Below are 24,193 nucleotides of genomic sequence, written 5' to 3'. Positions count from 1 at the left end.
AAGTTTCTAAAAGCAAACAAAAACAAATGCCTAGGATATGGAACATAAATGACACGGATATGCACGTAATATGCACGCATATAGCGTGCGCATTCTATCTGCTAATGGCGATGGCGCGTGCGCGCAAACGGTGTGCCTATGTCGTCCATATGAGGCGCCGCGCCAACGCATATACCATGCGCAGCCGTTACCCTGTGTATAAAGGTGTCCCGCCGCCAATAATATTAGGAAAATACATTAAGTTAAACATTTTTAGTCAAGGTCCTTTTCTAAAAGCTCACCACTACTATCAAGAATGAAGTCAGAAGCAAAAAGAAAAAAGTTAGATTCGTTCGCATTTTTTGAGTCTCCTCGATTTGAAAAAAATTTGATTTCAGTTAGTTTATAAACGAGCCAGAAATCAACAATTTTTTTTGACTTTTGCTCTCCTTTAATTTCAGATGAATCAGTTTATATCAACAAATTTTTATTGGAAAACGAAAAACAATTATTCATAGTTTATATTACAGTTCAAAACACACACTCAGAAATCAGATATTCACATCAGTTTTAATGATTTGACACACAAATGGACGGAGTTGAATGCATGATCTAATGGACCAGACACCTTTGGAATCCACTACAGCACATCCATCGATAGGGGACTCGGAATCGAAATTGGTGAATGGAGTGGAAGTTTGAGTGGAGGTTTTGGTTTTCATTCCGATCCAGGCAAAGTCCGAAGTTTCACTTGAATTGATCAGATCTGGAAAGTTAATTGAAAAATTAATTAATTAATCTGAAATTACTTTTCTAGTTGTGAAAAGAACTAAATTGAAAACTTAATGTAACAATAATTCAAAAAGCATAGCTGTAAACACTCAAATAGAAGGCCACCCGAACTGGCAACTTTGAGCCCATATATCTCAGTTCCTGTAACAGATATCAAAAAATGGTCAACTGACAGAATGTTAATTATGTTATCAAAAACATTTTGTCAGTTGATTAGTTTTTGATATCTTTCACAGGATACAAGATAAATTGGTTCAAAGTGCCAATCTAGAGTGCCCTTCTATTAGAGTGATAACGGTAACGAAACTTCTAGAACAATCACTTACTGGTGACAAAAGTGTTCTTCGCCTCGTTATCAATAATTGCCAAATGTGCTCCAAATCCTTGACAATGTTTCTCCGCATTATCCCAATTCTTCCTTTCCTCGAAAAATCTGTACTTGGATCCACTCTCCGTTACATTCCATTCTTTCATCAGAATACTTTGAAGTCCTTCAACTAATTTCTCCAATCTCTCCACTTTTTCTCTCAATGTTCTAATTTCGGTTTGTGTTCGACCTTCGAAATTCTGAAGTTGCGTGGGAAATTCTTCGTCCGTCGAAAAGAAACTGTTCATTCCATGGAAGTTCTGAAATTTTTCATGAAAAGAGAAGGTGAAGTGCGAGGATAAGAAAGAAATATTTTTTGAAAGATCTAGGAATGGAAACCTTTTTGATTTTTTCCAAAAGTTTGGGACCAAGTTTTTCAACAGCTTTCTCGCCGTATTTAATAACCAAGTTGGGTTTAGTCGGGTCTGTCGAGTCAATGTTCAACATGGATTTCAGTTTTGCGAATGCTTTTCCAAAAAAGCCGGGTTCGGATGGTAGAGGTGTAGTTGGAGGAGAAGAAGAGGTAGTAACTATATATGGTGTAGTAGATTCTACCAGAGGTGTTGTTGAAGTTGGAAATTCCAGATTTTGATGACCAATCCCTAGTTTTGCTTTTATTTTGTCAAGAAAACTTGGGTCAGGTTGATCATGATGTGGTATGGGAAGAGGAACTGGAATAATAATTCTTCCACCTAGTTTTGCTTTAATTTTATCCAGAAAACTTGTATCCGAAGATGCTTGGTGATGAGGTACAGTACTACTTCCGAACCCTGGACCTGGCGGATCCATCGGAGAAGCGGTAGTGCTCCCAGATTTGATTCCAAATTTTGATTTCATTCTATTCAGAAAGCCTAGATCTGGAGCATCGTGCGGACTAACTGTGCTTGATTGGATATTTCCTCTAAATCGATTTTTCATTCTGTCCAGAAATCCTGGACTTGGTGAAGTAGATCCTTTGAACCTATCTCTAACTTTATCTACAAAACTACGACTACTGGGGGCTACTGTAGTTGACCTAATTCTAGGAGTCGTTGATTCTCTTCTCCTCCACCCCGCCCACTCCTGAACCCTTGCCACTTTTGACCGAATCCATGATGGACGTCTGGTTGCGGCTCGTGTTGACGCTGCCGACAGCTCCTAGATCTTTCAATTTTTATGGGATTAATTTGATTTGATATTTGAATCTTGAATCAAATTTCTTTCGAAGATTTTAAACTTACAAACTGTGTCTGAACAACGGCGGCAAAAAGAAGAACCACAAAAATCGAGCGCATTTTTAGATTGAAGGTGGTCAATTCGAATTGAAATTTGAAAATGAAGACAGGGATGGAAAAAAAAGAAGAGAAAAAACAGTGACTAAGGACAGTAAAAGGGGAATAAAAGACCAGTCAAAAGTGGTATCGAATCAGCCACCCCTCTCTGCCATATAAGTGTTTTTTCTCACCGTCTCAAACTCTCTCAAAATTCAATTATCTCCCCAAAAACATCACTTGTTTTCTCAACAGTTTGACGAATTTCTTCTAGGAAGTTCTTATGGATTTTTCATCGGAATGTTTTCTTTTTTCATAATCTCATTTCATAATCTGGATCAGTGACGATATGGTTTCATGAACAGGGTTTTAAATAAAGGACTCAAAGAAGTTAAAATATATTATGGGTTAATTTCAGGGCTAAAATTTTCTTCCAGAACAAAACACAGTGATTTCTGATTTTTCTGAACAATCAGACACATGATCAATTAACCTCGTGAGGTTATTTATGTGTTGCAGAAAATCGGAATCGGAAGATCAATTACATTCGGAGATGTTCTCCCTTCTGTCTTACGAAAATCTATCAAAATGCAAAAAAGATAATACTGTAAAACCTGCAATAGAAGGGCCCCTGAACTTTCAAGTTTAAGCTTATTTATCTCGATTCCTGTCAAAGATATGAAAAAGTTGACAACTGATAAATTGTTTGTTATAAAACAACCAACATTTTATTAGTTGACATAACTTTGATATCTTTCACAGGAATTGAGATAATTGAGCTCAAACTTGACATGTTCCATTACAGGTTCTACGGTGAATCCTTTTCGTCTTTGTTCAAATTTTTGATAAAACATAATTTTTTCAGTTTTCAGAAAATTATGATGAAATCATAATTCAGGGATATTCGAAATGGCCTTTTCAGAATTTTTCAACATTTTGAAAGTTTCTGAATTTCGGAGTATTTCGATTTTAAAAATTTTCGAATTTCCGCACATGTCAATTTCAAAGAGTTCGTAGTTTCGGAATTTTCCAAATCCCACTTTTCCAACACAAAAGCGAGAAAAATTGGCAAACCAATTTCGAAGGCCTCAAAAAATAATAAAAGTAATTATTTTCTCCAAAATAGGTTTCGGAAAAATTTCGATCAGAAATTGATTCCAAAAAAAAAAGATTCGGAAATGTTCTGATTTTTTTCTGATTAAAACACATTTGAAATATGGGTAAAACCTGGACCGTTATGATTTCACTGTTTCATTATAAACAGGAAATAAAACACTTTGGGGCGGTCGGCAGTTTTCATAGACTGGCCGGATTTCAAAAATTGAGTGTAGTCCAAACTCCCGCGCAGCCCACTCAAAGTGTCTCATACCAAAATCGTATCCTCCTTCTTCCAAATCGTCATGAATCCATTTTATTTGATTGCTTCGCCAATCCATGAAATCATCTATATAACAGGATGATCTTGAGTACACAGCAAACAATTTATCCCAATCCTTTTATCAAGTTCAAATGAAAACCGAAAGTTCAAACAAGAAGGATTAAGACGGACGGGACGGGGACAGGACGGAAAAGAAGAAAAAGCAGAGTCATTCAGGTGTGTGCAAGTCAATTAGCGATCAAAATGTTATCAGTTGAACGAGATGTTACTCTCTCATTTTCTCACACTATCTCCTCTTTTTTCTAGAAGCTGATCACTGGAATGAAGAAAAGGATAAGAGAGGCGCGTCTCCAGATTCTCTCCGGAGGACACCTATTAGGAAGTTTCAACAGCTAATTGAATTCACAAGGTGTCTGAACATGTCATCTCTCGAGTATATGCACTATCTACATGTTTCTCGACAACAGAAAAATTTGTTTTAAGCCTAATTAACCGTTCGTACACACGTTGTGTGTCAAAAATATATTGGCCTAATCTTCTGGATAGCACCTTTTCGGACGCCCGTACCCCAGAATGAATTCGATATAAAAGAGGACGGGAGGAGGAGTGGACTTTTGATTCGAAATGAGTTCTACACATGGTCTTTTGACCACTTTTCTATTATTTTCATGTCTGGCAGGTGAGTTTTTTAAAGATAAATTACACTTCCGGAAATACACCCGACCTGAAAATGATCACATTCCTTTCTGTATTAATTTTCAGCTTCATAACTAGCAACTTCTTCTTTTCTAGATGTATTAATTATATTAAAAAATGTCTCCCAGATAACGAACTACTGCTAGCCATACTTGTTGACAAGCCGATTCACAGGTCGGCTGATAACTCTCTTCAAAATTGAAATTTCGAACCAAGCAACGTAACAGATAATAGAGCTCGCCGAGCTCTCCAGCCTTCAATAAGAACCGATCAGCATTTAAATCAGTAATCAGGTGGACGACATTTAATAGCCAGACAGAACAAAAATCGTCGGCTCGGCTGAAAATTGCCGGTTCGGGTCTCATTGGAGGTTGTATAGCTCACCGAGCTCTATCATCTGGTATGTTAGCTTGAAATTTCAATTTTGAAGAGAGTTATCAGAAGGCCCGGAGTCGGCCTGTCGACAAGTATGCTGCCAGCTACAGTATCAATCCAACAGTTCAATTTTCAGTAACTTATGGAGAGCTGAAATTCGAAAAGGAGCTGAAAGTGGCTCTTGACACAAAAGACGTCCAAGCTTCTCCATACTACAAAGACAAAGTTCTCTCCCTACCCATCTCAAAGGATGCTGGAACGGAATTATGGCAGCACTGGACGGATCAAGCATTTTCTGGACTAATTTCAGCTATTGCTACTAGAAGGTAAGAATCTCTTTGATTCCAGACAAAATCTATCAGTTTCAGACTGAATTTAGTGGAAAAATACGATAAAAAGAAGCATGAAAAGTGTTCCGCAAAGGCTCATGATGTTGCGAGTCATGCAAAATGTCTGGTTGCTTTGGAAGGAGATGGATTGACAAATCGATTGTTGAAGAGGAAGAAGTATTTCGATCAGAGTAGGAAAAGAGAATTCATTTGGAAAATCGTATATTTATATTTTTAGAAAGCAGGAAGAGAATCGAGAAAAAGTCGAAAAAAATGCGAAAGAGCAGTTCAGAGAAGCTGGCCAAATTGAGAAGCATGGAAAGTTATGAGGCTTCGAAAAGTGCTGAAAGCAAAACTAAAAGAAGGAGAAGGATTCTTAAAAAATCTTCTGAAAGCTCCGCGGTTGGGGACGACTGGGTTGGATCATTTAAAACTGCCCGAAGAGCAAAAAGATCAATAAAAGTCAAGAATGCTGATAGCTACACTTTGAAATCAGAATACGACACGTTAGTTTTCAATTCTGTAACAGCTTAAAGTCAAAAAATATTCAGATCTCCATTTGCCGCTATCACGAAACAGTTGTCCAACACTGTTAAGGTATTCAAGAAGAAGGATAAACTGAGCAAATGGCAAGATGTTATCGAGCGGATTCAGAAGGAAAGTTCGTTGTTGAAAAAACGAAAACAAGTGGAAAACCTACAACGAAAGAGGATGCGAGTATTTCAAGAAGCAAAAAGAATCAAATCAAATGAAAATAGTTCTTTGGAAATGAGAAAAAAGATGAAGCGTCGAGAAGGATCAGTTATGGTGAGCCTCGAAATCATATCTGTAGATTTTTAATTCCCGAAAATTTCAGAATTTTGCTAATGTCGAAAAGTATATTGATGACGAGGAGTTGAAGGATTTGTATCACAAAAAAATGAGCAATATGACAGAGGAAGATGAAATGATGATGATTCCGATTGATTTGATCCGGCAAGCTGCGAAGATCGGATTGGGACTTACTGGAAAGAATACCACTGATATGGATGGAAAGACTATAAAGCTTTTCAGTCCTCGGTTCATGAGTGTGCTACCAGAAGATCAGGAGAGTAAAAACAATGAGGTGGGTGGAGCAATTTTTAAATAATTCCGAATATTGTATTCCAGGTGGATATCCTCTCTCCATCTCTATTTGCGCTCCATGACTTGGGATCTGATACTGAACAGAAGACGTCATTGAAATCTCTTCTGGGGTCTGCAATGGATTCAGCAGATTCTCAAAACTTTTTGGATTTATTGGTGGAAGCAACAGGAGTAGCTGAAGCTGTAGAAGATGCAGAACAGAAAATGATAGATGCACAACGGAAGAAGGATGATGCAATGGGAAGAGGACCAGACGGACAACCATTGTATTTCACAAAAGAGAATATCACAGAGAGATTCCCATCGGAAGCGAAAAAGATTGAATTATTCGAGGAATTGGATAAAACATTTTCAGTGGATCAATTGAAGGATATGAATCAGACTGGATATACGGTACTCAATCCAAAACAAATGCAGATGATGTATGGAAAGAAGTCGCCTTTTAAGAATTCAAGACTTTTGAGAACATACAAAAATATGACGACAGCTGAGATCCACCGATCAATTCATAATACTATCAAAGATGTAGCCGATAAAAAACTGAAGTTTGAGGTAAGGGAAAATTCTTATGAATATCCAAAATCAAATTCGTCTCTCCAGGTTCGTCAAAAAGATATCGTCCTTTCCCCAATTGTCGGAACTGCAATCATCAATAACCCTGCACTGGCATCCCAAGCCTTGATCCTTTCTCCAGCTGTGATGGTTCCACTGATTCAATCTCCTGCAATATTCGGAACCGTAGTCCTCTCTCCATGGCTTTTCGTTCCCGTCATCCTATCTCCTCGTATTTTAAGTCCTGTAATCCTCGATCCTTTCATGTTCGTCCCCATCATCCTATCCCCTCTTGCTCTGGTTCCTGTAGTCTTGTCACCTGGAGTCTTCAATCCATTCGTGCTCTCTCCACTCCTCATGTGCCCCTTCATTCTTTCCCCTCAAGTCATGACTCCTCTAATTCTTTCCCCATTTGCTCTGACCCCTCTGATTCTGAATCCCCTTCTCATGTCTCCATTGGTGTTATCGCCCTTTGTATTGTCTCCACAAGTACTTTCTCCTCAATTCCTGACTGGAATTATCCTATCTCCATATGCCCTTTCTCCAGCTATTGAGTCAAATGGAAAGTTGGTAACCGTATTTGCTTCTCCAAGTTGGCTCAGTTAATATTCCCTTTATTTTTTCTTATTCTTCTTGCTATGGGTAGAATCGAAATGTGATAATAGATTTGATAATAATAAACGGAATTTTTCTTCCTTTTCCATTTTCTTCTTGATGGGTCGCCAGACATTCGTTATCAAAAGGAGAGGCACCTGTCTTCTGTCACTTCTACATCATATAATGATGGAACAGAAGATTTATGGATGCCGGTATAGAACAAGATCGAAATGTCGCTTTGAAGATAGACTCTGTTATAGTAACATGAATGTTATGGCATTCTCAACAAGCTAGGAAAAAGTAAAGATGACATTTTTATCGTATGGTTCTTACGGTGTGTCTTTCAGTTCCAAAAAGAATAACCCAAACCCAAAGTACTATTCAGTGTTCTTCAAAAAATAGAAGGCGTGGCGATTCTTCATACAGACACCTTCCGCTAGACAGTTTTCTTGTCCATCGACTTTTCAGGTGGAACAAATGGATTATCTTCATCCTTTCCGATTTCTTTTTATCTTCCGAATTGTTTTAAGCTCATTATAATGTTGCCTTTTCCTCTCTTTTTCTTATGGGAATTTTCCCGAAATCCCGGTTCAAATTAAAATCATCAAAGGGGAAGGCTTTCATTAATTAGCAGGTGATTGTTTAAAGAAACGGGGACTGTAGAATGACAAAATTTGAATACAAACTACATCACTGAATGTATAAAAATGGAACGATTTTGGTTCACAGAGTTCATTCTGATGATTATTCGGTTCAGGAGTTGGAATGACAACTTTCGCGAAGATGTGGACATTATCGATCTTTCTTATGATGCGTGTTGTAGGTAAGAAAAAATTTTAAAACCTTTCTTAAATAGGAAATTATTCATCTAAACCTGTAATAAAAGGACTGTCTCAATGTTAAAAGTTAGAGATTTCTCTACAGGTTGTACCGTATATTATTTTTCAGATTGCTCAGCAGATTTGAAATTTGAGAAAGAGCTAGGAGTGGCGATGACATTAGAGAATGTGAAAGCATCTCCATACTACAAAGACAAAGTTTTATCCATTCCGATTTCTGAAGAAGCTGGTGAAGAACTATGGCAGCACTGGACGGATCAAGCATTTTCTGGACTCATTTCAGCTATTGCTACTAGAAGGTAAGGATCTCTTTAATTTCAGACAAAATCCATCGATTTCAGACTGAATTTAGTTGAGAAATACGACAAGAAGAAGCATGAAAAGTGTTCCGCAAAGGCTCATGACGTTGCGAGTCATGCAAAATGTCTTGTTGCTTTGGAAGGAGATGGATTGACAAATCGATTGCTGAAGAGGAAGAAGTATTTTGATCAGAGTAAGAAATTGAATTTAGTTGGAAAATCGTATATTCACATTTTCAGAAAGCAGGAATAGAATCGAGAAAAATTCTAAAAAATTGCGGAAGAGCAGTTCGGAGAAGCTGTCTAGGTTGAGAAGTATGGAAAGTTACGAGGCTTCAAAAAGTACTGTAAATAAAACTAAAAGAAGAAGAATTCTGATAACGTCATCTGAAGATTCAGTAAATGTCAACACGACTGAAAATTATTGGACGGGAACATTTAGAACAGTCAGAAGAGCAAGACGATCTATTAAACAAGCTGATACCTACACCTTAAAATCCGAACTCGATAGGTCAGTTTAGAAATCTAAACTATAATTTTCATGTGTTGTTTAAAGATCTCCATTCTCTACGATCATAAAGCATCTCACCACTGCTGTGAAGATAATCAAGAAGAAAAACAAACTATCGAAATGGCAGGAAATAATTCAAAGGATACAAAATGAGAGTAAATTGATGCGGAAAAGAAAACAAGTGGAGAACCTACAAAAAAAAGGATCCAGGTTTTTCAAGAAGCGAAACGAATAAAATCATCCGGAAACAGTTTTGTGAAGAAGCAGAAACAAAGAGATGGATATCTGCTGGTGAGCTTTAAAATTCTTGGCAACTTTTTGAATTACACTTTTTAGAATTTTGCAAGCATTGAGAACCATATTGAAGACGAGGAGCTGAAAGAAATGATTCATCAACAATCATCGAATATGACAGAAGAAGGGAAAATGATGATGGTTCCGATTGATTTGATCCGGCAAGCAGCAAAGATCGGATTGGGACTCACTGGACAAAATACTACTTTTATGGGTAAAAAGAATCTGAAACTTCTCAGTCCAAGGTTCATGAGTGTGTTACCGGAAGATCAAGAAACAAAGGCAAATGAAGTAGGTTGGACAATGATTTGCAAGCTTTCAACTACTACTTTCAGATAGATATCCTATCTCCGTCCCTGTTCTCTCTTCATGATTCTGGAACCGAAATTGAAAAGAAGACGTCGTTGAAATTTCTTCTGGGATCTGCAATGGATTCTGCAGATTCTCAAAACTTTTTGGATTTATTGGTAGAAGCAACTGGAGTAGCTGAAGCTGTAGAAGATGCAGAACAGAAAATGATAGATGCACAACGGAAGAAGGATGATGCAATGGGAAGAGGACCAGACGGACAACCATTGTATTTCACAAAAGAGAATATCACAGAGAGATTCCCATCGGAAGCGAAAAAGATTGAATTATTCGAGGAATTGGATAAAACATTTTCAGTGGATCAATTGAAGGATATGAATCAGACTGGATATACGGTACTCAATCCAAAACAAATGCAGATGATGTATGGAAAGAAGTCGCCTTTTAAGAATTCAAGACTTTTGAGAAAATACAAAAATATGACGACAGCTGAGATCCACCGATCAATTCATAATACTATTAAGGACGTGGCTGATGAGAAGTTGAAGTTTGAGGTTTGATTATAACTGAAAAGCGATTTTTTTCAATTCAAATTCTTTCAGGTCCGTCAGAAAGATATCGTCCTCTCCCCAATCCTTGCCACTCCCATCATCAACAATCCCGTTCTAACTTCCCAACCTCTAATTCTTTCTCCTGCAGTAATGGTACCTCTCATCCAATCTCCAGCTGTATTCGGAGCAGTTATTCTATCCCCATGGCTCTTCGTTCCTGTGATTCTATCTCCTCGTTTATTGAGTCCAGTCGTTTTAACACCGTTTCTTTTTGCTCCTATAGTTTTGTCTCCACTCGCTCTTGTCCCTGTCATTTTAGCTCCCGGTGTCTTCAACCCGTTCATTTTATCCCCTCTCGTTCTCTGCCCATTTGTATTATCTCCTCAAGTCATGACTCCTCTAATTCTTTCCCCGTTTGCTTTGACGCCATTGATTCTGACACCACTGGCTTTATCTCCAATTGTTCTATCCCCGTTTGTTTTATCTCCACAAGTAATGTCCCCTCAATTCGTAACAGGTATCATTCTGTCTCCATATGCCCTTTCTCCAGCTATTGAGTCAAATGGAAAGTTGGTAACCGTATTTGCCTCTCCGAGTTGGCTCAGCTAATTGATCATAGGTTTAATAAAAAATTTTCAAAATTTTGAAATTCGGGTGATATGTTTTCTGTATCCCGTCAGCAAACCAAATCATCGAGAAAGAAATTCTCACGGAAAAGAATCAAAAAGTATTTCGATCTGCTCCAAATACACTGGTAAATTGTCTACAATCTTTATGACACTGTACTTTGAACCTGCTAGCCTCAAACTTTTTTTTATGATAGATCAAATTTGATCTACATATATGTTCGAGCTTCTCTTGTGGAAAAAATTGGAGGCAAACAAGTATTTTTGATCTACTAAAAAGCCGCCCTAATGTGACATAAGACCTGAACTATTGATTTTTGTCGGTTACATTTTCAAACTCTGCCATCAAATTAAATTTTATTTATAATCGGTTTTTTGTGATCGATTTTTTTCAGTCATTTAATTTCAGTCATTCAGAACTCCAGAAATCTCAAACATCAATCTTGTGAATGAAAACTACAAACTCATTAGTTTTTATTTTCAGTAATCACCAACTTGAATAATGCCTGTGTCACTTTCCTACTGCAGTTCAAAAGCGGTTTTACAATTCATGGATGCCAATAAGAGGTGAGTTTTTTTTTTCAAAAACCGAAACTAAATGAAAATTTTCATTTTCCAGATTCCGCATCTCCAACAAATGCCCCAATCTCCGAACAGCTGAAAAGGCAACTCCTCTTCAAATCCGTTATCTCTTATTTGATAAAATGAAATTCACAGTCAACGAAACCACTTATCAATCAGGTCTCATCCGCAGATTTGAAAAATATGATGACCTTCCAGATCGTCTGAAAATGGAGAACGATTCGGGAGGATCTACTTATGATTTGGACAAAAACGGACATACCAAGGTGTACGGGGGAGAAGAATATGGCGCCCGGAGGCATTCTGGGAGCTGGAAAAATTCGTGAACCGAAAGAAGATGATATCCAACTTTTCAAGGAATTCCATAAGCTTCAACGTTCAATTGTGGACCTTTTATAGGGCCAGTTAGTAAGAACATTTTGCTCGCGAATGGTCAATTGTAGAACCTCTCGTTCGCGGTAGATAAGTAATTGGTCGATTATAGCCCTTCTTCTGTAATTGGTCAATCACGAATCACCTGTGCCACCACTACACCACACTTCGCTGTTCCTCACTGCTCCCAAAATTTGCATAAGAAAGGGGGAGATCGCGCTCACGCTTATAATGCTTAAACATAGGTGAAATTTCAGACGCGTTTTTTCAGATTCTAGGTACCGAGGGGCACGAAAAAAAGTTTTCTCGTTATTCACCATGTCCGAAAGTATATGTGTATCAATTTTCAAGAAATTCTCAACCACTGTCTGAAAAAACACTCCCCTTGTGAAAACCAATTTTCCCGTATTCCTGAATGGATTCTGAAAATGGAAGTCATCAAAATCCAGAATCCAAAGTAAACGTTTTGATAATTGAGATCACCCATATTATATTCAGTTTTATAAGTTAAGTTTGATTGTTTTTTAAATAAATTAAGTTTTGATGTATTGTTCCCTTTGAAATCATTATGATGTACTTCCCCCGTGCGTTCAGTACGTTTCTCTTCGTGCTTTGTGAATCAGAAATCAGCGAAGAGGGGCAGAAGTATCAAATTCACTAATTGCCGTGAATTCAAATAGATTCTTCTCGGGTTTTATGTCACACCGAAGGCGTGCGCTTCCACGCCGTTTGGGCTTAGGAAGTTTAGAGAAACGATGATCCTCGTTTTATCTTTCTCCCGGAAGAATTTGAATCGTCATTCGATTTTTTTTTCTTCTTTCGTCCTGGAGTTGGTTCCTAGATCTTCTAATACCATCTCGGATTCCTGAATTTGGTTCATAAAAGTAAATGCTGGCTGCAGGATGTTATCAAACAGCGTGGATTGTGTTGATAGTTTTGATAGTAGGTGAGTTATAGAGGGAGCAAAAACCGTACTGAATTTACAAAAAATTAATTTCGCCTCATGCAGTATTGTTTTCGGGGCGCGGACTCGATATTCGACATAAGCGCCGTCTGCGAGATTGTCAGGAAACCGAACGAGAAAAATGTTTTCTATGAGGAACCTTATAACTTTTTCTTTCTATGAAACCGGAATGGACACCGCATTTCCTCTAATAGAAGCCCACTCAAACCGCCAACTTGGAGCCCATATATCTCGATTCCTCTGAAAGAAATAAAAAATTTGTTCACTGATTAATTATTTTCATAACACCAAAAATATTTTATCAGTTGACAAGTTTTTGATACCTTTCACAGGAATCGAGATAATTGAGCTTAAAGTTACACTGCTTTTTGACGGATATTGTCCAGGTTCTGGCCAGAAACTGGAATTTGCCCAAAAACGGCTGTATAGCGGGCCATGGTCAGATTTTGAAATCAAGAGTTGAAATACTACTAGGTCGGAGCTTTGTCATAAGCTTGTCGGTAGTGAGGTCGACTTTAGTAACAGTCTCATTCTGAATCTGACCATCCTCCGATCAGAAGTTTCCGGCGACGCCCGATAATTCATTCTTATTACACTCTAAAAGAAAATACTAAAAAACCTAAAGCTGTAAAAAGATTATCTTTTTTTGTTTTTTGAGCTCTTTATCCCAACAGTTTGACTTTCAAAGAATATTTTGGTACAGTGAACGGAATATATTGGTCACTGTATTTCCTCTAAAAGAAGCCCCCAGACCGTCACCATTCAGCTTAATTATCGCGATTCCTATAGACGATATCAAAACAATCGCAACTGATAAATTATTTATCATAATATCACCAATACATATTTTATCAGTTGACAATTTTCTGATATCTCTTACAGAAATCAAGATGATTGAGCTCAAATCTGACAATTTGGGCCGCCTTTAAATGCGTACTATTGAATCAGGATCCAAAATGATCACACCGAAATAATTTGTTGCTTTCAATTCCTACATATCTCCATCCAACTTCATGTATCGGTTCGAATTTACCGTAATTCTCCAATCAAAATGATCCACCCGCTGTGTTCTGATTTATTGAGAGAAATCTCGCTTTGCCTGTATATGTAAATACACTCATAAAAACGGAGGATCGTAAACATTTAATGGTGGCAGACAGATTGATGAGAGAAAAACCGCAACATGACTCGATTTAGAAACAAATATACCAAATTGTTTTCCTTTTCCAGAGATCCGTGGGGAATCAAAGTTTGAGAAAGAATTGAAAGTTACCTTGGATACAACAGATGTAAAGGCTTCTCCTTTCTATAAAGACAAAGTTCTCTCGCTTCCGATTTCAAAAAAGTCTGGTACCGAACTATGGCAGCGCTGGACGGATCAAGCGTTTTCAGGACTCATTTCAGCTATTTCTACTAGAAGGTGAGAAAAGCTCTAATATAAGCCCTCAATTTTGAGCTCAATTATCTCAATTTCTGTAACAGATATCAAAATTTTGTCAACTGATAAATTATTTATCGTAATATCACCTATTTTTTATTATAATAATTAGTTGAACTAATTTGTTGACAAAACATTGATATCTTTTACGGGAATCGAGATAATTGAGCTCAAAGTTGAGTGGGCTTCTATCAGAAGAAATATGGTATTCTATTTTCCAAGTTTTCATTTTCAGACTGCGTCTAGTTGAAGAATATAGCCAAAAGAAGCATGAAAAGTGTTCTTCGAATGCTCATGATATCAAGAGTCATGCAAAATGTCTGGTTTCTTTGGAAGAAGATGTGTTGTCAAATCGATTGCTCAAGAGGAAGAAATATTTTGATAAAAGTAGGTTTCATGGGCTGAAAGGTTTTAAACCGACGTTTTTCAGAAGCCCGAAAAGCATCTAAAAAGAATCTGAACCAAGATTCCAGACAATCGGAAAAGCTTTGGAAGTTGAAGAGTATGGAAAACTATAAATCCGCTAAAATCATAAGAACCCACAGAAATATGAGGAAGGTTGAGATTGAAAAACCACAAGACCGTAACTGGATTGGATCTTTCAAAACTGTCCGCTCAAAGCGATCAACGAAAGTTAGAAATGCAGAAAGCTATGTGCTTAAATCGGATTACGATAAGTGAGATCTTTAAATAGTTTTACAAACTTTGATAAATTAAATTCAGATCCCCATTTGCGATAATCACAAAACACTTATCCAACTCTGTAAAATCTCTAAAGAAAAAGGAAAAGCTGTCGAAATGGCAAGAAATAATTGAAAGAATCCAACGAAAAAGTGGCTTATTGAAGAAAAGAAAGCAGGCTGAGAATATGTACAGAAAAAGGATTCGAGTGTTTCAAGAAGCGTAAAATATCAAGACAGGAAAGAAACGAGATGGATTATTGACGGTGAGTTTAGAAATCGTACGATTCATAAACAGTATTGTCACAGAGATACTCTGATATCGAAAAAGACATTGAAGACGAGGAGCTGAAAGAAATGATCCATCGAAAATCATCTAATATGATAGAAGAAGAGAAAATGTTTATGGTTCCGATTGATTTGATCCGTCAAGTAGCAAAGATCGGATTGGGACTCGCTGGACAAAATACCACTGATATGGATAAGAAGACTGTGAAATTGCTCAGTCCAAGATTCATGAGTATATTGTCTGATAGTAAAAAGGATGAGCAAAATAAAACTGTAAGATTAGCTTTATTCTAATACTTCTACAGTTAAAAATTTTCAGATTGACATCCTCTCTCCGTCCCTATTCTCTCTTCATGATTCTGGAACCGAAATTGAAAAGAAGACGTCGTTGAAATCTATTCTAGCAGCTGCTGGAGGTTCAACAGATTCTCAGAATCTTTTAGATTTCTTAGTTGAAGCCACCGGAGTAGCTGAAGCTGTGGAAGATGCCGAACAGAAAATGATAGATGCACAACGGAAGAAGGATGATGCAATAGGAAGAGGACCAGATGGACAACCATTGTATTTCACTAAAGAGAATATCACAGAGAGATTCCCATCGGAAGCGAAAAAGATTGAATTATTCGAGGAATTGGATAAAACCTATTCAATTGAACAGTTGAAAGATATGAATCAAACTGGATACACGGTACTGAATCCAAAACAAATGCAGATGATGTATGGAAAGAAGTCGCCTTTTAAGAATTCAAGACTTTTGAGAGCATACAAAAATATGACGACAGCTGAGATTCACCTAGCAATCCATAGAACTATTAAGGATGTGGCTGATGAAAAATTAAAATTCGAGGTGAGATAATTCAGAAACACCACCTAAAATAGATTTCTCAAATTTTCAGGTTCGTCAAAAAGACATTGTCCTATCTCCAGTAGTTAATACAGCTCTGATAAACGACCCCAAAACAGCTTCCCAAGCTCTTATCCTCTCTCCAGCTGTCATGGTTGCTCTTGTCAACTCTCCTGCTGTTTTTGGATCCGTCATCCTATCACCTTGGCTATTTGTTCCTCTTATACTGTCCCCTCGTATTTTAAGCCCGGTTATCCTAGATCCATTCATGTTCGTACCTATCATTCTATCACCTGTGGTACTTGATCCAGTAGTACTGTCACCTGGAGTATTCAATCCCTTCGTTCTGTCCCCTCTGGTAATGTGTCCTTTTGTTCTATCTCCTCAAGTCATGACTCCTCTAATTCTTTCCCCATTTGCTCTAACTCCTCTTATTCTGAATCCATTGGCTTTGTCTCCTATCATTTTATCACCTTTCGTTCTATCACCTCAAGTATTATCACCACAATATATCTCGGGACTGTTCTTGTCTCCATATGCATTGTCTCCAGCAATTGAGTCAACCGGAGCAATGTTTACAGTTTTCGCATCGCCAAGTTGGCTCAGCTAGTCCTAATTAATGAACTGTCTTTGATAATAAAGCTTTTTAATAGAACTTTGAAAGGAAGAATGAACATTTAAAAAAGTGGAAAATGCACAAAAAACTGAGGAAAGGGGACAGGGGGAAAAGAAGATATGTGAGAAAAGAGATTGATAGAGCAGGTAGGAAAGAAAAAGAATAGGCCATTAGATAAAAAGAAATGAAGAGAAAAGAACTAGAATGGCTAGAATCGAAAGCGATTGTCCGTTGCTCGTGGAGATGGCTGAATTGCACCGATCGCCGAGACAACTGCATACCCGAATACGTTGAGAGTCGGCTTGTTCGTGGCGGAAAAGGTCAGATGCTGACATGTCCCTGGAAATAGTTGCATGATTGAATTTTTAAGAAATATATATTGTAATGAATGAAACTTTTCAGATGACCTCAAAATACATTATTTTTGATAACATGTTCCATCTCAAAGGTTGAGTACGGTGGAATTTTTATTGCTTCACCAGCCAGTTTGCCGGGCCTCCGGCACTTCAAATAGCTAGCTGGTGCGCCTTCGGAGCTATTTGACCTATTTCTTTTACTGTTTGTTGCTCCGCTCCTCACTCTTTCTTAAAAGGAGGTCACATTAATTTTCAAGCTTTTCGAAAATCCGACTTATTAATTTTTAAAATTTTTTATTAACGTTACGCAAACAACTAGTCGATATTAGGTCATGCCCCCTCCTACGTTTAAATAATCCACATATTGCAAAAGAATCAGTTCTCTGTGAAATCACACTCTTTGAATTTTATTGTTGGATAATTTTCACAAGCACTTTCTTTCTGGTCTGAAGCTCTATGCATTACGCTGCTTACTGTTGTTCATTCTCTTTTTTTCTTTCGATTGGTCGAATGCGAAAAAAGTACTAGAAGGCCCTAAGGGTCGCCATGTTTTGGGGTTCATGGCTAGGTGTTTTTCACTGAACGTCCCCCTTTTGCAAAAGATTCAATTAAAGATTTAAAGAAATAAAATGACAATAAAAAGTGTATGCATGGCTTCTTAGCAGGGAAAAGGAACTTTGGAATTTTACCAACAATGGTCCTCGGAGACCATGGGCGGGGGGACCCTTTCATGTACTGAGCCTCTACGTGGCGAGAGGGGTCAACAGACGAAAGTCTGGCTGATCAGTACACTATTGAAACTTGTTATTTTCCATAATTTTTATTTTTTATGTTCTTTTCAGTTGATTTTGAACATTTTACGGAGTCTGGAGCTCGGTTGTCAGTTTTCCGATCACTTTGCAAACGCTGGAGGGTGTGAAACTGACCTAGTTTACTGGGATTTCTCGAAAAACTTTGTGAGCTCAAAGTTTTCAGTCTTGGTCTGTTTTACACTCTCCAAAATTTATGTGGTCGGAAACTTAACAGCCGAGCTCCAGACTACTGAAAATGGTCGAAAATCAACTGAAAATTATGTTTTTGTATATCTTAATGACTGGTACTGTAGGTATGAATATTCTGGATAAAAAAGGTTTTCATATTTGGGCTAGATGGTATCTGATTTAACCGGTTTCAAAAAATCCCACCTGCATATATCATATCTATCAAACATGCTTAGCGTGTGATTATTTAGTCCTCTTCTAGCTATCGTCAATGCACAGCCTCTCATGTAGAGACGGTGTCCAGTAGGTTGGCCTGGAAGTTTTCAGATCTCCGTCTGGCTCCAAATTTCAGCTACTCACCCATCACAACCAAATCCTGCTGAATCGTCAGACAAATTGTCCTACATGGAACCGTGTGCATATTCGTCACATCCATTTCCCCATCACATTGTGAACTAAAGTTTCGAGGACGATTGAAGTACCTGAAATATTAGTCAGATTTATTTAAAAAGACACACAAATAAAAATTCGACAACATTTTTTCGGTATTTTGCACCCCTGAATTGAGGGTTTTGTACCCCAATGACCCCAAAATTTTTGTACGTACTTTCGAGTAATTTTCCATTTAAAAATTCAGAATACTCACCTTTCCATTCCATTATTCAAAAAGCCCTCGTACATTTCCGACATACAACTGTAACATCGATTATGGCTAGTTTGACGGTAACCGGCTGCAGTAGATTCGATTGAAGGCGTTGAGAGGTTGATTAGAAGTAGAATCAGAAATTTTGATGAGAAGATGGTGTGGAACGTCATCGGTCGGATCATTCATTGCATTTGAGTAGAGATATGGGGATCTAAAACATTGAAAGATTGAGTTGGAGTCATAGTTGTAAACCGGGCCCTGGCGGGCCTTGCCATAGTTTCCTTCAGGTTCAATATTTTTAAACCAACTAAACTAAATATGATAAGATTCGACGAGTACTACAAAATGTTATTATTTGGAGAACTGTATCTAGTCTATGAACCAATTTATAGGCCATAAAATGGCTGATCCGTGCTCTGCCTGTGTTTTCGGCCCATTTCGTCTATAACTTTGCTCATAAACAATATGCAGTACTCCGAATAGTATCATTTTGAAGTACTCGTCAAGCTCTATCATATTTGATTATAGCTCTATCATGTTTAGCTGATCCAAAAATACTGTTTCCAAAAGAAACTCTGTCAGGGCACACGAAGGCCCGCCAAGGGCCGGGTATGGCTGGAGTGGAAAGTAGGTCAAACGGAAACAAGAAGATCCATGATATCTAAGAGAAAAACATAAGAAAAAATGCCGTCGTCAATAAATTGAATGAATGATATTACTCTCTCTGCTTCTCTATCTATTCCAGATCTTCTCCTTCTCCTCTTGCTCTAATATATCTTTACTGCTCTCATTTTTCCGAGTCATCATATTTATTTATCTGTGTTGAGACAAGCCAGAAACACGAGTCAAAACGATCGAGTGACACACACACACATGCTTCTACTACTTCTTCTTTAAATGAAAAGAGAAAGAGAGAGTGGAAAACTGATATTTTAAAATATTGAGAATGGGAGGCAAGGGGCACGAAGTGGGCGGAGTCAAGGAGGGAGGAATGCTCAGATTTCAGATTTCTATGAGGAGAAAAAGTAAGAGAAGAGATGATCCAACGGAACAGAGATGTTCGAAATGACATTTTTGGAATTTTGGATTTTCTGATTTTCAAAACTCCGGATTTCAAAATTTCAGAATATTTCAAAAATTCTGAAGTTTCAGAACTTCCGAATATCCCAATTTCAAAATTCTATAATTTCGGAATTTCAGAATGTTCCGATTTTCACAATTTCAAAATTTCGAATTATTCCGATCTTGAAAATTTCGAAATATTCTGAATTTCAAATTTTCGAAATTTTGGAATTTCAGAACAGAAAAACTCAGCGAATTGAAAAAATCAAGTCAAACCATTTTTTGTTTTCAAGTGAACTTTTGTAAATGAAGATGACAATGGCTGGATAGGTAGTAGTCCGAACAAAGTTTGAGCTATGCGGTGGATAAGGGAGAATTGTCCAGCCATATCCATCGAGATAGGCCTGGGTCTTCCTTTCAGCATAAGGTCGCAGATTGCAATTTTGAAAATAAAACTTTGTGTTTCTCTCCAATCGAGATCCACATAAAGTTTTGTGATCTAACAAGAATACGTTTTGGTAATAGTATCATCTAACAGCTCACTCCTTGGTAGACCACGATACCGACAACATCCCAATTTTGTCATGAATTTCATGTTTCGGGACGTCTGGTGTTTGAGTACAACCCACTTGGCATTTCGCTAATTGTAGTCATACATTTCCAGTTTTTTTCAAATTGATGAAGTTGTGTGGGTAGTTCGAAAGAGTTCATTTTCATTGTGAACGTCCATAGAAATACAAATAAAATCAAATTCCGATAATGTAAATTGTCAGTGACAAAAACGTTGGGCATATCTCTTGACACTACTAGACTCCACCAGTAAAACGTCAGCTGAGTGATAAAACGATAGCTTTTATCGTTTTTGAAAAAAGTTTGAAAACAACTGATCAAAAATGGAAAGAACGTTCCGAACACTACCAGTGCAGATACCCATGTGAATGGGGACCTAGGATTCTGGATTGGTAAGAAATTTAGTTTCAAAAAAGGAGAACTCATGGAAAACGTTCTTGAAATAAAAAAACCAAGCTGATCCTATTCTTGCATTACTTTCTTTTTCTATTTTTTTCTCTCCTATTCCGTTTTTTCTCCCATATTTCACTCTTCCATTTTTCTTCCGTTACTCTCAAAACCACAAAGGCGTCTAATTAGGGGTGCCTGAAAAAGCAGAGTGGAAGAAAAAGGAGAGGATGGGACGTAGAAGAAGAAGAAGAAGGCGCGAAAATGTAATCCGAGAATCAAGAGAAGACAACTAAGGAGAAGAAGGCGTAGTTGAAGAAGAAGATGTGAAGAGCAGGAAAAAAGAAGCGGAAAATGCTAATTCTTGTGTCCCAATGTCTCATTTATGACGGCGCGGTTTTAGAGCATGCAACCGGTAATTGGAAGTGAAGGCAAAACCTTTTTATTGTGCTTCTGAAGGCCAAGAAGGATTAGAAAGGTTAAAAAGTACATGAATGAAACGGGTAATGGAAATCAAACCAAGAAAACGGAGGGTTCAGGAAAATTTACATAATATCATTTAAAAAAACTAGCTGGGTTATGAAACTAAAAAATATAATTGTGAGCCAAGTTAAAGCTACTGATCAAAATAATCAGAGACATGAAAAGAAGACTAAGGACAAGTGAAACCTGATACGTCTGAATAGATAGGGTTAGATGTCTATCAGCTGTTTTGCGATTCTCGAGATGTTTTGAACCTCGAAAAGTGATGTTATATTTGAAAATAGAGCAGGAGAAAATGGGAAAATAATGTAAATTACCGTAAGAGCTGTAATAGAAGGGACCCCCACTGTCACGTTTGAGCCTATTTATCTCGGTTGCTGTTGAAGATACAAAAAAGTTGTCAACTGTTAATTTGTTTATCATAATATCAGAAGTTTTTTATCAATTGATACATTTTTGATATTTTGCATAGGAGCCAAGAAAAGTTATCTCAAACTGGACAGTGTGAGGACCCTTCTATTACCGGTTTTACGGTAATCATGTAAACCTATACAGGAACTTTACGACCGTTTTTAAATATCCTAGAATTTCCTGTAGTCGTGGAAACCGAAAAATTAAAAACATAATCTCTTCGTTGTTTTTGAGTCAAGAATCTTGACAATACTTTCGCTTACAATTTTTTTTGAGTTTTTTAGTTTTTCTTCCAAAAATATAAACATTTTGAAAAAAAAAATAAACAATTGTAGGTCCCATGCCCTTTACAAGGAGAAATGACTAGATTTGATAGAATGAAACTGGAATTTTTTTCAAATAGAAACCAGTGAACCTGTCATTCCAGAATAGAGTACACCTGGGATTTTCTGAATGTCGAAAAGTCCGAGTTTCGAAACTTCGGAATTTCGGAGTTTTCGGAAATTTTTAGCCTTAAAATTTCAAAGTAGGAAGCTCGCTCCATAAAATCCTGGAATATTCCGGTTGGAACTTTCGGAATTCCGACCTATTTTTAAATATTAACTCTCACCAAAAAAAACTAGGCGTTATGTAAAACTTAACCCAAATATTGAAACTCAACTCCCTCTCTTGTCATCTCAATTTCCAAATAAAAGAGAAACTAGTATAAACATACAAATCCAGAAAGAATCTCTCATACAGCTCTTCCTTTTTTCCTACAACTACAAATAATTATAATAATCATATTAGGTTCCCCTCTCCACGCCTACAACATCCTCCTCCCCTTTTTTCTCTTGAATTCCATGTCCAATTTAGAATGGGAATGAATAGAAAAATACACACACACACATAGAGTTTTTGGAGCTGAAAAGCGAATTATAACGATGAATTCTTGAAGGCGGAGGGGTGTCTCTCTGGGACACATATTTACTAGACATACTACATTTCTCTATATAATTTGTTGTTTGTGGATAACGAAAAATCGATTGAGAGGAGATTTTCAGTTTTCTTAAGGTATGTTCTTAAGGTTAAATTCTTAAGGTATGTCACCTTCTATGAGAAAATGGGAAAAGAAAGTTATAGGGTTGCGCAAAAGAAAAGGAAAAAGTTATAAATCAAAATGGATAATAAATCAAAAATTGTCAGATATCAAACTCACGAAATCTTAATTAGTAGGTGCACTTTGAAGAAAATGATCAAACTACTCTCTCACGGGGAGGGCAAGTAACAAAAAAGGCAGAAAGAAAAAGTGTCTCTGTGGGATAAAGAGAAGTTTTGCCGTTTTCCGGTCATTTCCGGTTATCAAATCTCTCTCATGTTAACGTATGAGAAAAAAGTGGATATTTTTCGATGGATTTTCTTAAAGGAGGGGAGGAGGAGAGAGCAGAAAAAAAACCGTGTCGAAATTTTGTTCATATAAGCCCCTCGAGAGATTGAACTCATGGGACGATTATTGGAGGTGCGGCGTCGCTACCGACTGAGCCACGGGGGCGAAGCTAAAGTGGTATACATGAAAGCTGGTACGGAGAGTGAACACTGAGCATTGGGCTCTTTATGACACAAGATTTTCAGCTTTTTTCAAGTTTTGTGGTTGTTTCCACTAAAATTTTGTGATTTGAACATTTTTCATCATTTTTTGAAATTTTCAGTCAATGTCATTTTTTATACTTTTTTGTATAATTATTTTGTTCCTAAGCCTAAATTAATCAACTATTAGCCTAATAAAATGAAATTACACAGTTACAACAGCAAAAACAGTGTTGTTCATGGAAAAAAAAACGACATAAAATGAACTTTTTTTGAAGTTATTCATTTTTATGGAAACAAACGCAAAGTACGAAATTTTCATAAAAACAGTGGCAAAACTTGAAAAAATCGAAAAATCTTAACTTAGACATAATTTTTACCCATGTTGCATAAAATAATTCATTAAAAATCCGAAAAATTTCCTGTCCTCCCTCCGTTAAAGAAAAATAGACAAAAAACTATCAGGTGTAAGAACAGGGTGGAAATATCCGAAGTGAATTGTATGGGGAAGTCAGAAGTTCAAAGTAATTGTCTACGAAATGATGTCTTTATAGTGATCTTCGAATTTTAAGTAATTGTTATAAAAAAAGAATTGAAACTGGATCAAAAATGAATCATAAAAAGTGTTTTACCGAAAAAAATTGGCTTCAATTTTGACAGAATATTCTGAATTGTGATAAACAGAGTTGGCGAAATTCCGCCCGTAATATGGGTAATACTTGCTTTCGAATATTCCTTTGTTCGCCGAAAACTTTGGCTCCGAGTCACTTTGAAACTGCGACACTTCGAAATCAGTAACTTCCAAATCCTAGTAATACAGGAGAATGGATAAATTTCAGACAACAAAAACAATTTTAGGGTTTTCAAATATGAGTTTGCTGATGGAACACTTTCTGAAAATCGACAGATTCCAAAAACAATTCTTTTTGAAAAATTAAGTTTTGGTAATATTTTTTCGAATTGCAGAATGTGTTCTATCAGAAAAGGCATAATTGAAAACCCTAAAATTTTTTCAATCTGAAATTTATCCATTCGCCTGTATCACCACGGTTTCGAAAAGTCCGGTTCCGTAATGACTG

The 24,193-nt window shown here is 37.1% G+C and overlaps 6 protein-coding genes across 6 annotated transcripts; 4 read left to right on the top strand and 2 right to left on the bottom strand.

Annotated features, from left to right (window-relative positions):
- Positions 1-530: 530 nt before the first annotated feature.
- On the bottom strand, positions 531-2,412 carry Cbr-clec-146 (the record flags this gene model as incomplete). The annotated part of the gene is made up of 4 exons (XM_002631529.2): positions 531-745; positions 1,098-1,398; positions 1,478-2,275; positions 2,359-2,412. 4 exons carry the CDS (start codon positions 2,410-2,412, stop codon positions 531-533), a joined length of 1,368 nt encoding a protein of 455 aa, XP_002631575.2.
- Positions 2,413-4,390: 1,978 nt separating this feature from the next.
- Positions 4,391-7,449, top strand: CBG20752 (the record flags this gene model as incomplete). The annotated part of the gene is made up of 7 exons (XM_045242699.1): positions 4,391-4,445; positions 4,893-5,163; positions 5,206-5,386; positions 5,425-5,672; positions 5,718-5,973; positions 6,023-6,271; positions 6,316-7,449. 7 exons carry the CDS (start codon positions 4,391-4,393, stop codon positions 7,447-7,449), a joined length of 2,394 nt encoding a protein of 797 aa, XP_045097127.1.
- Positions 7,450-8,205: 756 nt separating this feature from the next.
- On the top strand, positions 8,206-10,852 carry CBG20751 (the record flags this gene model as incomplete). Its single annotated transcript, XM_045242698.1, has 8 exons — positions 8,206-8,263; positions 8,389-8,578; positions 8,621-8,772; positions 8,819-9,093; positions 9,300-9,380; positions 9,426-9,674; positions 9,719-10,246; positions 10,295-10,852. 8 exons carry the CDS (start codon positions 8,206-8,208, stop codon positions 10,850-10,852), a joined length of 2,091 nt encoding a protein of 696 aa, XP_045097126.1.
- A 519-nt stretch (positions 10,853-11,371) lies between these two features.
- CBG25675 lies at positions 11,372-11,777 on the top strand (the record flags this gene model as incomplete). The annotated part of the gene is made up of 2 exons (XM_045242697.1): positions 11,372-11,436; positions 11,489-11,777. 2 exons carry the CDS (start codon positions 11,372-11,374, stop codon positions 11,775-11,777), a joined length of 354 nt encoding a protein of 117 aa, XP_045100358.1.
- Positions 11,778-12,711: 934 nt separating this feature from the next.
- On the top strand, positions 12,712-16,647 carry CBG20749 (the record flags this gene model as incomplete). Its single annotated transcript, XM_045242696.1, has 8 exons — positions 12,712-12,769; positions 14,018-14,207; positions 14,461-14,612; positions 14,656-14,902; positions 14,949-15,114; positions 15,215-15,466; positions 15,513-16,040; positions 16,090-16,647. 8 exons carry the CDS (start codon positions 12,712-12,714, stop codon positions 16,645-16,647), a joined length of 2,151 nt encoding a protein of 716 aa, XP_045097125.1.
- A 176-nt stretch (positions 16,648-16,823) lies between these two features.
- Cbr-hot-3 lies at positions 16,824-18,805 on the bottom strand (the record flags this gene model as incomplete). Its single annotated transcript, XM_002631525.1, has 4 exons — positions 16,824-16,992; positions 18,194-18,302; positions 18,350-18,471; positions 18,636-18,805. 4 exons carry the CDS (start codon positions 18,803-18,805, stop codon positions 16,824-16,826), a joined length of 570 nt encoding a protein of 189 aa, XP_002631571.1.
- Positions 18,806-24,193: the final 5,388 nt, after the last annotated feature.

The sequence above is a fragment of the Caenorhabditis briggsae genome (genome assembly GCF_000004555.2).
Source record: "Caenorhabditis briggsae complete genome, chrII, whole genome shotgun sequence".
NCBI classification, from domain to species: Eukaryota; Metazoa; Nematoda; class Chromadorea; order Rhabditida; family Rhabditidae; genus Caenorhabditis; species Caenorhabditis briggsae.
Note: the sequence above shows the minus strand (reverse complement) of the source record. Positions and strands in the feature narration are given on the sequence as shown.